Genomic DNA, 15,615 nt, shown 5'->3' with positions numbered 1-15,615 from the left:
TAAAGCCAAATTTTCTAATATACTTGCATGGCAAACAGACTTACCGTTACATGACATGCATATATAGGTAGAGCTATACATTGTGTCAAACGAACTAAACGATCAGAGCGAAACTCTGCGGAAACCAAACTGGATTACTGGATGACGGTTATTTAGAAAACCGTGGATCAGTTTTGTTAACCGTGGATCAATTTTGTTAACCGTGGTTTAGTCAATGTCAGCAATCAGTGCCTCAACCCTACACAATCGCTTCGGCGGTCTTATATCCAATGTTCTAGAAAGTTTTTTAACGATTCGGTCGTTCTGTGTGCGTCAACTGAACTAGTCAGCTGTAAAATCAATGACATTTTAACCTAGGATTTTAATTAGCTCTATCGGCAGAGACCAACCAGATATACAAATCAAATGACACACCAGACAATCAGCTTCTCGCTACGCCCCAGTTTTGTTGGTTACAATAATTCGTAACTATACCAAACGAGTTAATAATTAACGTTGTTTTCACCTACTTAATGATATAAGTTCAAGGTCTTGTTTTATCATAAATAATAATACATTGCATACTGGTTTAACATAAATGTGAGAAATTGCTGGCGAAGACTGTATTATTTATTTTTACAAACCCAGACAAAATATTTGGCCGCTGTGATGTGAACAAAAGGATTAAAGGGCGGTACGTGGCTTTTGAATTAGCGTCTCTAAAAAATTATTCATGATCTCGATTCAACCAGAATTGTTTGTAATGATTCTGGATGATTCGAAGCATTAACTGCCGTTGCGGACAAATGATGGCAATAAAGAACAAAAACGAACGACTTTGATTCGCTCTTCCTATATATATTCCGTATTCTGAGTTCTAAATAAATATGTTTTTAGTCCAGGACACTGATATATAAAATTCCCACAGTTTCCAGCCAAGTGTCATAACTTTAAATTTGCGAAGACAATGAAATGGTAATTAACTGCACGATGCTGCAGTTTGATTGGTCAGAATCGCGTGTTCTTTATTTAAAGCACTAAATGCGTGTTAATAAGAGGTTGATGTGAGGCATAGCGATCACTTGGCAGGCACGCCTTTCCTGCAAGTAGAAAGACGAACAACTTGCTTCGAAACTCAGCTTTCAGTGTTGTTGTAGTTTGCTGTGGTGCATTTCAGACGGAGTGGTCATGGCCGACATAACGGTGAATTTAGACGACGAAAGAAAGCAGACAGGGAAAACCGTATTCGTTGGATCAGATTTTACAGATTTAACCATTCAGCAGATTGATGATGCGAAGGAAACATTCCTCGACCTTGAAACGTACTGGAGACGATTTCGCTTTGAAATTGATACCCTGAAAGAAAATCATCGAGGAGAGGTACATGCTTTTATCTTTACTCAAATATTTCCTAACCTTTTCAACTCTAGATCGGAGTGAACAAAATGATAACGCATGATGTTGTCAACTTAACGCCTGGATACGTTAAATATCATACAATTTCTCACTTATGTAAAAGAAACCTAGACCTTTAAGTAGGTGAAGCATGTTTATATCAATCGGCTTTGCTCATTCTCAGTTTGAAATATCCAATGCTCTTCACAAGTGCACAACAACTTTTTAATATTACACAAGATTCTGTCACTTTGTGACTGATCCTAGTTTACTTCGAGAAAATAGACGCATTTTACGCAACAGTCAGTCAAGGTAAAACGCTTTTACACCCAGGTACATTCTTAATGTGCAAATTGTCTGCCCACGCTCATGCAATGCCCTCGTATTATTTCATCGAGTACATTTCATAGTAACCATACTGCTTTAATTATTTCCATTTCCAGCCATAATTTTTACTCCTCATTATACACTTGTTGTTGCGTACAAGATGTCCAATATCACAGCGTTGATATAGAAACTTTTGAAAAGTTTAATCATTCCAGTTGCTTAAAGTCTTCAAACCGCAAAGCAGAGCATTTGCATAATGCACAAACAATTAAAAGGTGAAATCAAAGAGAAGCGGACTTTCTTCATGAGATGAAAATTTCTAAGCAAAATCTTTTATAAAAATAGGTATATTAAAGGTCTTTTCATTTTGTTTGTAGCCCAATGACGTTTCTAAAATGCAAAGTTTTAGATTGTATAAGGTATTTCATCAGGTTGCAGATCACTAGAGCGTGTTATTAGGAATCGCCGTATAGTTAGTGGCGCCAGGAAGATTCGCTCGCACGGAATGATGAAAAAGGAATGATGAAAAAAGTTCCTGCTTTAAAACCATTCAAGATACGAGCCTTAACTTGTTAAGTTTAAATTGTTTTGTCTATTTAACGTTTCGAACGGATTCTTAAAATGCAGATGCAATATAGAGTAATTGAAGGGTAATTTAAATCTATTTTGGGTATACAATATAATACCAATATGTCAAGACCTGTTTGACTTTGCCGAATTGATTTTGCTGAGCGACAAAGGAAGCATTAAAGTTAATGTCAGTCTTTAATCCCCGCATTCTGGGAAGTTAAAAATACGAGAAGATATTGTATAAAATTGACTTGAATTTCTGCATGCCTATTCTGCAGGTTTTAACGCCAAATTGTGGTCAACCCAAGAGGTCTGATGGTGATTCGTAACCTTTTAGTCTTTTACCTGAACTAGCAATGATCTAACAATGTTATATATTGTTGTTAACATTTAAATGACTTTTTAGTCATACAACTCGATAGCCTGCGTGTAACTGACCCATATAGTGATACCTGTATATATGACTGCTCATTGCAAAGTCAATGGAATGTAAAATTGCAAAACTTGATTGTAAAAATTCAATGTTACCGCTATAATATTATTGAAGTGTGTTGGAAGTTTGAAATGCGGTAATAAGTAGAGGTATAGTAGAAACGCAAGAAAAAAATAAAATCCATCCTGGATTAATGAAAAATTCTGCAAGTGGAACATACCACGGTAGTGCACAGCCCTTACTTCACAATATGTGTTGGGGCAACGCTACGTGAAAGCACACCATGCGCTAACCTAAAAATGCTTAGCTGGTGGGAATTAAGCAAACCGGCAGAACTGTTGGTTTGTTAATTCAACAGACCAACACTTTCCAGAACCGACTTGACCTTGTAGTTCACTTTAGTTAAACGGTTTTTTTTTATATACAGCCACAGGAAGTATAATTACCAGTAATTGAAATTTTGCAAAACTGACTATATAAGCCAGCGGAATTTTTGCGGCCAGTCTTCGCCATTTCCAACCGAATCTAAATAGGCGGTTTACCATAGCTCGATGGAGTGATGATACACGTGATCATACTCTGATTATATTGACAGTCTTTTTAGCATATTCTAAAACCTCTCTTTTATGAGACGCTTCTTTAGATACGCATCGATGAATATAGTTGCATGCATACATGCTTTGTGAATGTTAAAATATCGCGAAGAATCGATATGCAGCCATCGATAAGTTTGTACTTTAAATTGCTCCACACCGATTTGAAACCTAATGGTTTGTTTATAAGTGATAAAGCGCCGTCTGATATTAAATTTGAATTGGTTCATTTGAATAGAATACCTTATATTGATTTTAAAAACAAGGTACATGCAAATCAGTATTAAACAAGAAAAACAAGTTAATAAAGTAAACATGAAACCCGACTTTAACGTTTTCTACATGAGACCAGTACTGTATGACTATACTAGCTGCCACATTACTCTTGGGTCGTCAGGCGTAGTTGAATATTGAGTGGAGGTTTTCGTAAGAGTAAAATTTGTCATTAGTGAATAACGTTTAACCTTATTCAACAGCTAATCGTATCGTTTAAACAACGTGGTTTAAAGATGATTAGCGCACCCCGCAATGCGATAATTATGTTGGACTTACTTATTCGAACACAGCTATCCCAGGAAAATATAACTATAATTTTGTTACATGGCTGTTTAATATAATAGTTGGTGGCTTTCCCTATACGTTCGAGTGTATCCTTTTAAATTTTAGAGTTCTAGGCATTTTGATAGATATTATACCGGATAAAATAGTTTGAGCCTTTTTCTCGAGGTTTGTCTAAACTCTAAATTACCACCAGCAATGCACAGCACTTGAAACGGCACAATTGTGACAAGTACCACACTTCCAAATACCACAACTATTTATAGCAAAGGTAAAAACTGAACGATTTTCTTTACTTGGTATGGCGCCACGTTCACTGCTTGTAAATTAAGGAATGCCTCACCATGGGGCCGGTTTTTATCAATTTCAATTGCAACTTAACCACAAAAATCCCAAGACTTTCCGTAGACGGCGATTGACGTGTGCACACAGCGTATATACAGTGAAATGTTTCAAATAATTGCGTTATAACATCTCGTACAGTTATTAACACCAAAAAAGGCTAACGTTTCTCGAAGAGAATCGAAAGTTCGCCGACTAAGTGATGCCCGGTTTACCGGACACCGGATTCCTCGTATGTCGTAACGACATTTTTGTTTGCCGTTTCAAATAGCAACTAGCAACAAATTCTTATTCAACAGATTAACTGATATAAAAAGAGAAAACGGAGATTAAGGACAGGATATTATTTATTATTGATTGATATTCTATATATGATAAATTCACTCTATCGCAGAGGTTCAGCATAGACTATATGGTTGAACAGTTTCAACCTTATTAGCTATATATATGTATAGCGACGCGTTATAACTTAAAGGGGAGGGGGCGTATGGAAATAATGCAAGGAAAGTATAGACTGTATAGTATAACCACAAAGCCCAATAAGTCAACTGTGTCAGCTCCTTGAAAGCCTAAGCGAGAAAATTTTTGAAAATTGATTGCTCTAGATCTTTGGAAATTAACATGTCACGGACTTTTTCATGAAATTTTTTATGCTGAAAACCATGTACAATGTAAAATACTAAGTTAAATTTTGAGACAGTTTATCCGTTTTATTTGGGAGAACTAAAAACAATAGAGGGTGACTCAATATATCTCCCGTTCATTTCCCGACGAATTGTAAAATTTTCCCCGACAGGGGGCTTGAGTTCCCCGGCGCCACCTCTCTGGCGCCACCCCTGCTTAGCTTTGGATGCTTTAAGATCTGCCTCAAGAGTTATTCTATAGTTACCAATATGTGTGACGAGAGTATCTAAGAGCTTTTGCAAGGGACTGGTTATTCAAAAGCAAGTTAGCTTAACCATGGGTTTAACGCAAACCTTTACATCCATTTTTTTGAATCGATAAAATTGAATATGGTTTTCTATAAGTACTTTCCAGCTAAATAGAAGTCTTTTTTTGTAAAGTTTTAAAACGAACGGCGGTGCAGAGTGACATAACTTAAAACAGTGGATTAAAATATAACTCGGGGTTAGCGCTAACCTAGCTTTGAACAACTGCCCCCAGAGCAAGAAAACTGATAGACTATGGAAGAGTGAGTACCAAAGCTCCTTAGTCGACCAGTTTTCCGGTCCCGTTGAAAATACAATACAGCAAATGGCGTTTCACCGGAACTAACCCTTCTGCCGATATAATATTCCAACCTGATTCAACTTATTAAAACTATGTATAGGTTGACAAACTTCGTCAGGAAATCGAGAATCTATTGCGACAGAAAAACGCGCTTCAAGATCAGGTGAAGACTGCGAAAGGAGATGCAAAACGATTCCAAGATGACCTTATCCGATCTCAAAGAAATTTTACCGAAAAGCAGTTTGAAAATGATGGTTTACAGAAAGAGGTTAAGAATAAGAACGGGATCATCGACAAACTGAAGTTGGATAAGAATGCGTTGCAAAAAGAAATCGATCGTTTGCGCATGGAACTTGCTTCGAAAGATATGATCACGGTCAGCACATCAGATAATGTAGAGTCGTCAATGGACGGTGATCTTGATAGTCTTAACAATCAACTTTCCGACTGGCAAGCCAACGCTGAGCTGGCCAACAAAGAAAAAGAAGGGTTGTTAAAAGATCTAGATGATATGCAAAATCGTGTCAATCAACTTCAAAGCGACTACGACAAGGCCAAGAGAGATCTTCAAAAGCAAGAGAAGTCGAGTCAGGTGCAAATTTCAAAGTACGAATCGCAGCTGCAAAATGCGCTAAAACAAAGAGACGGTTTGAAACAGCAGCTAGACAACCTTAAAGATCAGTTAAAGAAGAGCAAAGAAAACAACGCACAGTTGCAGAAGGAGCTGCTCGACCAACAAAAGGAAGTTGATTCACTGAAAGAGGAAGTCGGAGCAAAAGCTTCTCAAATCGATCGCCTCGAAGCCGACAACGACGAGTTGGATAACAAGATCGAGAGGCTGAAGAAGGACCTTGCTCAGGCTGAAATGGCAAACCAAGTTTTAGGAAAAGAACGTGATGGACTTGAACGTGATTTGCAGAAAGCTGAAAGTGACATCGACGACCTGGAAGGAGCTCTGGACAAGACCCGGCAAGCGAAGGAAGATCTTAAGAAAGATCTTAATATTACAGCAAACAAGTTGACAAACGTCGAAGACGCAAACCGAAAAGCACAAGATCGTATAAAAGTCCTGGAAGCTCAGATTCCGAAGTTGAAAGCGCGTGTTACAGAAGCAGAAGGAAATCTTTTGTCGATGAACAGCAAATACAAGAAATTAGAGGATAACTTCAACAAAACCAAAGCAGACCTGGATGAAGCCCAAAACAACCTTGCTATCGCTAAGGAACAAGTTGACCAGCTGGAAACGACGTGCCAAGGAGCGATAAAAGATCGAGACGATTACAAACAGCGCCTTGCAAATAGCGAGAAAAAGATCGCAGAGTTGAAACAGCAGCTCCAAAAAGTACAGGAAGAAAGAGACGAGCTGGATAGCGAAGTTTCCAAAGCACGCATGCAGATCAATAAATTACAATCTCAACTGGATAACGTACAACGACTAAAGGCACAACTGGAAAGTGATTTGGCCGACCAGAAGGCAAAGAACACCAAGTTAACAAACGACTACACTGTCTTAAAGACATCGTACAACGAAGTGAACAAGAACCTGCAATGGCATAAAAACCAACTCGAGAGCAAGAATAATACTATTGCAGAGTTGAAGAAACGTATCGCAGCTTTGGAAGCGAAATTAGATCCGCTGTATCAAGAAGTTAGCGACCTGCAGTCGAAATGTGAAGTCCTTGGTAAAGAAAACGAAGATTTACAGGATAAACTACTGGAAGCCGAACGAAGATACAAGGAACTACAAGTCGAGTATAATCTGCTGCAGAAAGAGCGAGACGATCTAGCAAAAGAAATTCAAGATCTCCTGAAGAAAATTTCTGAGCTCCAAACAGCATTAAACATCAGTCAACGAGAGACGAATGACTACAAGAACCAAGTAACTGTCCTGAAGCAGAAAATTGTAAAACTCGAACGTGATTTGGATACAGTGACGAAAGAAAAGAACGACCTAGATCTTCAGAATAAAGATATTCAAGCAAATCATAAGAAGAGCAACGACGAAGCAATAATCCTAAAGAACCAATTGAACGATGTTCAATCCTCGCTTGACGACCAAAAAAATAAGTTGAATGATAATGACAACTTAATTACAATGCTTCGTGAGAAGACCGTGCAACAGGAAAACGAGCTCGAAAATGTCAAAGGCGATCTGGATCATTACAAAAATTCATTTGAAACAACCGAAGACGAAAGGAACAAGTTGGCATATCAATTGAAAGACAGGGATGATGAAGTTGAAAATCTACATGGTGTCATCAAACAAAAAGAACAGATGGATATCGAACAAGCGATAACTGTGCAAACATTTGACGTTGTGGAATCCAGTATGGGCGATGACTTCTTCAGTGGTCCATCACAGCAAGATTTCGATAACGAAGTTGCAAGAAATCAACTCTTACAGAATGAAGTCGATAATCTTAAGACGAAGATAACGCAGCTACAGAATGAATGTAACAGCACAAAACGCGACGTCCATGATCTTCAAGAAGATTTGCAACGGGCACAAGCAAAAAGATCAACCAATTACAAGACGAGAACGATCAGCTGGCTGCTGATAAAGCTGTTGAAGCTGAACGAGCAATACTAGCTGAAGCTAAAGCCGATGACCTCGAGAAGGAAGCAGACACCGCTAATCAACTTCGCGAAAAAGCGGAAGAAGACCTGAATGATGTGCGTGGACGAATACCCAAGTTGGAATCGCAACTCGACTCGTTACAAAAACAGAAAGCAAAGTTGCAACGCCAGCTTGACGACTCCAATGCAAATCTCACGAAATGCAAAGAAGACCTTATGAATCTTGAAAGTCAACTGGCTGAGCAAAAGAGAAAAAACGACACAATGAGTAATCTTTTGGAAAAGAAAGAAAAGAATCTCGCTGAAGCAAATCGTAATGTGAAAGCCTTGGAGAACGAATTAGATGAGCTGAAACGTGATTTGGCGAATCTCACAGCAAGCAATGATGCGTTGAAAGCGGAGAAAGAAGACGACGATAGACGTATACAGCAAATGCAAGAACGAATTCAAGATTTGAACAAAGAAGTCCAAAAACTCCGCGAAATTCAAGATAACCTTGAAAACCAAGTGAACACAAAAACCTACCAGCTTACAACGGCTCAATCACGATTGGAAAATGCACGAAAAGATCGTGATTACTACAAAAATGAACTTGCAAATGCGCAAAACAACGCAAAGAAAGATCGTGAAGACATCGTTCGTCTTCAAAATCGTGTACGTGCGCTGGAACGTCAAAACGAACAGTTTGAGAAAGATATAAAAACTAAAGATGCGCTTATCGAAAAGTTGAAAAAGAACAAAGCACAGTTGGAATCGGATCTCCTAAAGACGAGAAAGGAGCTGGAGTCACTTCGCGTCGCATACCAGAAAGCCCAAGATATCATTCGAAAATATGAAGATCAAATACGCGAGAAAAGCCTAAAAATTAATTCGATGGAAGTAAATATTACCAATTTGAAGAAAGAAGCAGTCCCAGTCAGCTCCAATATCACAGTTCAGCGTGTGTCTAATGTTGAAAGTGCTCCTCCTGGTGCAGCACCAGAGCGCGAAAACAATTTACGATCGGAAATTCAAGTAAATAAGAACAGGTTTGGGAAATTGGAAGGAGATTACAAGAAAGCTCAACAAAAGATCATTGAATTGACTCAAGATAATAGAATGCTCCAGAAACGCGTAGACGACTTACAGAATCGCTTGGACAAGAGCAACGCCGATTGTCAGAGATTCAAACAAGACCTTAACGATGCTTCTGACAAGATTTCCGACCTCGAAGTGAAGAACGAATTCGAAACTAGGGAGAAGAATAGCCTTCAGCAGCAGTTGGAAGATGCAAATAAACGAATTGCAGCCCAGCGTGCGGATCTTTTGAAGGCAGAACAAAAAGTGGTTGAAACAAAGATGCTGTACGATGTTGCGCAAAATGATCTGCAAGAAAAAGAAGACGAGGTGCAAGGCTTGTTGAAAGACAAGAAAAGTTTGGAAAAACATCTGGATACAACAAAGGCAACAATGAACCAGTTGCAAGAAGACAATAATCGACTGAAGACGGACCAAGGTCGTCTCCAGCAAGAAATACTGGACCTCAAAGAAAAGGTAAGAATGAAATTTTGAAAAGTGTTTAGTTGTATGAAATTTTCCCATATATACTGCAAGTAGAATAATTTTGTTTGGCTCAAGACCTAACAACGAACGGTTATAAATTTTGCCACCTCACTGATGTAAATTTTTACTTTTTTCAGCTTGCTGATTTGGAGACTAGATTACAAAAGGCCCTTACTGACAAAGACCGTGCACAGAAAGACGTAAAGGATTGCCTTGCGAAAATTGCTGGCTTGGAGCAACAAATAGAAGAACTTACAAGAGACAAAGAAAGTCTGTATCAAAAAATCGAAGAACTGAAAGCTACTGCTGGGCGACACCGTGATGAGTGCAACAAGTGCGAGAAGGAACTTGCACAATTGCAGGCAGAGTTCGATCGCCTGAAGGCAGACAATGAGGAGAAAGAACGTCAAATCGATAATTTAACCGAAACCAAGATTGTCGTAGAGAAAGAAAACGAAGAGTTGAAGAAACAGTTGAAGAAGCTGAACGCAGACTTCGACGATGCTGTTGAGAAGAACCGTCAGAATGAAAACATGATCAGCGTATCCAATGTGCAAAATGTCGAGAGCGCCCCAGATATGTGGGATGGAATGGATCCAGCTGAAGATTCAAGCATTTTAAAGAGGAAAATAGACGAGTTGGAAAATGATCTCGGTCAGAGCCAAAACAAAGAAAGGGAAGCACAAGGTAAGCTCTTGGAACTCAACGCATACATCGTGAAGATGGAAGGTATCTACGAACAACTACTTGCCAGGAAAAAAGAGATCGAACAAGAGCTATACGATGCACAGCGTGAATTGAAACCACTCAAAGACGACTTTGAATCGACGAAACAAGAACTCCAGGACCTTGCCGCACAATTCTCTAACCTCAAGAGAGAAAACGCCAACTTGCGAATGCAGCTCGAACAAGCACAGCAAGCGAAAAATCAACTCGAGAAACAACACGAAGATGTTATTATGAAAGATAGGAATAACGAGCAGAATCTCTTGAACACTGAACGTAAGCTTCAAGAATTACAGTTACAATTGGAACAAGGGGAAAATAATAAAGACAAAGACAAGATAATTGAAACTCTTAAGGAAGAAAAGAAAGAGCTAGAAAAGCAAGTTCACCTCCTTCGCGAAGACCTCAATCTTATGCAAACAAATCTTGGCAACGTTCAACGAAAACGTGACGATCTCGAGAAGCAGTTATTCAACATGCAGAAACAATTCTCAGATGTTGATCTTCGAATGAAAACCTTGATACAAGAGAATAACGAACTGAATGACGACATCATAGCTGCACAACGTAAACAAGCTGATCTTCAAAATGAACTACAGAAAGCACTGAAAGAGAAGGCAATGTTGAGAGGTGAACTGGATGAAGCGAAGGCACAACTCTTCCGAAACAAAGAAGTTCACTCCAACTTGGAAAGACAAGTTGCCGAACACAGATCCAACGTTGACGCATACAGAAAAGATCTTGGGGATAGAGAAAACGACGTTGACTGGCTACGAAATCAAGTTCATGCATACGAGGACGAAATTAGTTCATTGAAAATTCGATTGCATTCTTACCGAGAAGACTACGAGAAAGCGCAACAAGACATGACCGTACTACAAAGTAAGCTTCAAGAAAGAGATAATACTATTGCTGATATTGAATTTAAATTGAAAGCACTCGAACAAGAGAACAAGAGGCTCAAAAATGAGTTAGGAGTTGCGAAAGCTTCTGCTGAAGATTACAGAAAATCGTACTTTGACGCAAGAAAGGAAATCGAAAGATTACAACTCGAGATCCTTGGCCTCAATCAACAGGTTGCTACATTGCAGTCGCGTCTGGAGGCCACCGAAGAAGACAGAGATCGTTTGAGAGGTCTCTTGGACAAAATGAAGAAAAATAATTCAGAAATGAAAATTCAACTAGATATAGTCCATAACGAAAAGAGCAAGATGGCCAATGATATGAACGTGATTAAACGTGAGACAGAGAACGTACAACATTCCGCTCCACCCGATCAAGTTGATTCAGGAAAGGAAAAATTAACCAAGATCTACGAGCTTCAAAGTAGTTTTGACAACGTCAAACGAGATCATGATGATGCCCAGCGTGATCTGGCTAACCTTCGCAAGAAGAACCTGAAACTGGAAACGACAGTTTCTGATCTTAACCGACAAAAAGATGGCATTGAATATGATAACCAATGGAAGACGAAGCGAATTGCAGATCTTGAGAACCAACTTAATGATTTGCAAAACAGCAACAAGGTTGGTCGGGAAGATATTCTTGGATGGCAGAAAAAGATCGCAAAATTAGAGCAAGACCTCAGCACTGCAAAGAACAAGAACAGCAGATTGGAAGCGTACAATGCTGCATATGATGGGAAAATGAAAGAATTAAATGATGATCTCATCGAAGCGAATCAAAAGATTGCACAGCTTGAAACCTCGCTTGATGGGTGCCAAGACACAATCGAAAAGAAACAGAGGGATCTCCTTGACGCAGAAAAGAAAGCTGGTAACCTGGAAACAGCCAATCAAAACCTCTCCAAAGCAAAGAACGAATTACAACGAAACCTTCAAGCAGCCAAGGCGAAAATTCTCGACCTCGAGGAAGACTTGCAAGCGGAGATCAAGCAAGTTGCACAGCTCAAAGGCATCATGGGCGACTACAAGGTTAGAAACGAAAACCTGAAAAATGAAAACGCCAGACTTCAGAAGAAGCTCTTGGACTTGCAATCGTCAACAGATGTCAGTTCTCGTGATGTAGCTGAAATGAGATACACAATCAACAGATTGGAGACGGATAACAAGCAATTGACTAGTGATAATCAATTGCTGCGAAGGCAATTAAATGATGTCAAACAAGATAATGCGAAGATTCAAAACGAAAAGAGAGACATTCAAAACCAACTTCAAAAGCTTAAAATGCAATTCGCCGAACTTCAACACAATAATGATCTACTCCAAGATGAGAATGAAAAGCTCAAGCGTGAACTAGCAGCAGCTAATATCCAGATTCAAGAAATGGCGGACAATATGCAACAGCAACCGCAACAAGAGGTTATGGTGGAATCGGCTCCTGACATGTTGTTTAGCGAACCAGATTCAGCCGAGTTGGATTTCCTTCGTCCAGAAAAGGATCGTCTACAGAATGAAGCTACAGACTTGAAAAAGAAACTCGACAACTTGCAAGATGCCTATGATCACCTTAACGACGACAAGGCTAACATGGAAGAAAAGATCCTGATCTTGCAGCGAAATGTTTCTGATCTTAATCGAGAAAAACAGGAATCAAACGGAGAACGTGCAAAATTGAAGCGTGATCTCGACGATGCAATGGAGAAGCTCGCTGATCTTGAACAAGAAAACCAACGGCTTAAAGTTGAAAATTCTTCCCTCAAACAAGACTACGAAGATGTGCAAATTCAGTTGGTCAAGATTCAAGCGCAATACGATATTCATATCACGCAAACATCGGATAACCAAAAGGATGCCCAAGCGTCAACGCAGAAATTCAAGAACCTCGAAGATGCGCTAAAGCGAAGTCAAGATCGTGAGAATGAATTGCAGAGGGAAGTATTGGACGCTCACAAGAAAGCTGCAGCTCTGGAGTACGAAGTCAAAAGTGCAAACGAGAAAATAGTGGATCTGGACGATACAATGAAACAGAACAATGACAAAATCAGAGTCCTTAAGGATGAAGTGGTAGGGCGGGAAAAGAAGGTTTCAGAACTGGAAGCAAACATGGAAGACGCAGCCGACACGATCAAAGGTCAAGAATATGAAATCGATGGTCTCAAGGATAAACTGAACGAGCTGGACAGCAAAGATAGACAATCGCAAGATGGCAGAAATGACCTTGAAAGCCAGCATGCAACTCTTAAAAACCGTTGCAATAAGTTAGAAGACCTGCTGAACGACGCCAATCGTGAAAAAGATGACCTGCAAAAGCGTTTGCAAGATCTTCAAAACGAAAATGACAACCAGAATTCAGATTTCTCGAAACAAATCTCCCAAATTCACCAAACCACTGAAATCTACCGACGGGACCTTACTGACCGCGAGAATCAGAATGAAAAGTTGAGGAAACAAGTGAGCGACCTGACTAAAGAAAACGAGCAGTTAAAACGGGATATGGCGAATAAGAAGAATAGCGTGGAAACCTACCTCATTGAAATCGAACGATTGAAACAAGAATTGGTGATCATTCGAGAACGTGTCACAAAAGGTGACCCGAGAATGGCTGATGAAATGGTAGAATTAAAGCAGAAATACGACGAGATCGAAAGCGAGAAGGAAACACTTCGAACAGAGAAGCAAAATCTACAATACCAACTGCGAATTGTAACCGAGAAGCTTACAGAAATCGAAACAGTCTATCGACAGAGCACCAACGGTCTGGAAACGGTTACACAGGAAATGTACGCGTTACGCCAAAAGATCAACACAATGGAACTTGATTTGCAGAAAGCGATCAAGGACAGAATGATTCTGGAAGAGCAACTCGAAAAAGCTAACCGTGAATTGGTGATCCGTCACGAATTGATTGTCAAGTTAGAGAAGGAAGTCCGTGATCACCGTGTCGAAAAAGAATTCCACGACCAAGCAATCGAGGAACGAGAGCAATCCATCAAAACCCTCCGCATCAAGGTTGTCACTTTGGAGAAGGAGATCGCCAGTCTGAAATGGGACATCGAAGTGCTGAAGAAGGAGAAACAAACCACGGAGGTTACGCTGGATGTGAAACCAAAGATAGAAAGAACGACCTATGAGATAACCCATGCCATGAGCCCTGAAACCAAGTCAGTAGTGACTGGTAAGCCACACGAGATCTCAACGTTGGATTTCAGCGTCAACGATAAACCAGACACATACAGTTTAGGGCAGACAACAACGCGTGTGTACTCGAGGGGAAACAGTGATGAAGCTAGCATGAGTTTTGGTAAGTTTAAAATGAGATTTCAGTATAAGATAAATAAAAACACGCTAATTATGTCAAAGTTTTTATCATTAAAAAAGATAAGCGGATTAGAATTGTATTGATAAAAACTTTTAAGCATTATCGGTTGATATTTGTTAATCACCCATAAATATTGTTTCTCTTTCAGTCGAGGGAGGTGATAGAGAAGTTCGAACCCGAGTTATCAAAAGAGAGACAAGGACAATCGAAGGACCCTTGTCACCTGGTTCTTATAGCCACAGTATTTCCGAGGGATTTTTGCCTGGCGAGTCGACGACGACTTACACCCGAACCTTGTCCGGTGGCCCAGAAACAGGAGAAGTTCAAGTGGTTCGTAGAGAAAGGCGAAGCAGAAAATTCTTAGACGAAGGCAAATATTGACAATAATGAACACGAATAACTTTACATAAATAGAATTGCATAGCTTAGTTTAAGTCGATCCTCATTTGATGTAGTAATTTTGGATATTTACCATCCAAAAAATGGTGGGATTTTTTTATCGGTATTTATTGCGCAAGTTTCATTCGCAAGAGAAAATTCTTTTTTGACAATTGATCTTTGGGAATTGCATAGGAGGAATTGCTCGACCAAGGTTGAACTATCCTACCATTTCTATAGGACCAAATATTTTAAAATTACTGCAGTACATGTTAGTACAGTGCATTTGTAGGACGAGTGCTTGTTTAAATTCGTTTGGGTTGTTTTATGCACTTAGATTTTAATATGGTTTAGTCATAGTTGTGCTTCAGTGTATTACATGATCAAAATAGCCGATCGGACAGAATAGGGAGAGAGCTTTCCATCTGCACTGTCAGATCAAGCTGTGAAACGTATTGTGGTTGAATAGCGCTTACATGAAAAGTGTAGGTCCATTTTAGTCGTATTTCTATTATCTTAGCAAAATCTTACCTTGTTGGGTCAACCCGTTCGGCTGTTTAATGGAACATTCCCCACGTGTTTCTCAATAGCATATACCATTACACGACACTAGGTTAATGAATTGATAGAATTTGTAGTATTTTTCTAATATTTTTTTCACATTTTTGTCACATCAATAGTATACGTAATTTCAATTAAATTTTTGCCTCATATATTAATATTGTTTGATCTGTCCTAATTTAG

At 39.3% G+C, this 15,615-nt stretch overlaps 1 protein-coding gene across 1 annotated transcript; it reads left to right on the top strand.

Moving 5' to 3' along the window:
• The first annotated feature begins 1,044 nt into the window (after positions 1-1,044).
• LOC114524470 (major antigen-like) lies at positions 1,045-15,590 on the top strand. The gene is given in 5 exon segments (XM_028545557.1): positions 1,045-1,359; positions 5,528-7,960; positions 7,963-9,537; positions 9,684-14,475; positions 14,642-15,590. Coding segments are annotated over 5 exon segments (9,225 nt in total). The 5' UTR covers positions 1,045-1,167; the 3' UTR covers positions 14,875-15,590.
• Positions 15,591-15,615: the final 25 nt, after the last annotated feature.

The sequence above is a fragment of the Dendronephthya gigantea genome, unplaced genomic scaffold (assembly GCF_004324835.1).
Source record: "Dendronephthya gigantea isolate DGI-Jeju-01 unplaced genomic scaffold, DenGig_1.0 000031F, whole genome shotgun sequence".
NCBI classification, from domain to species: domain Eukaryota; kingdom Metazoa; phylum Cnidaria; class Anthozoa; order Malacalcyonacea; family Nephtheidae; genus Dendronephthya; species Dendronephthya gigantea.
This window is presented reverse-complemented; position numbering and strand designations above follow the sequence as displayed.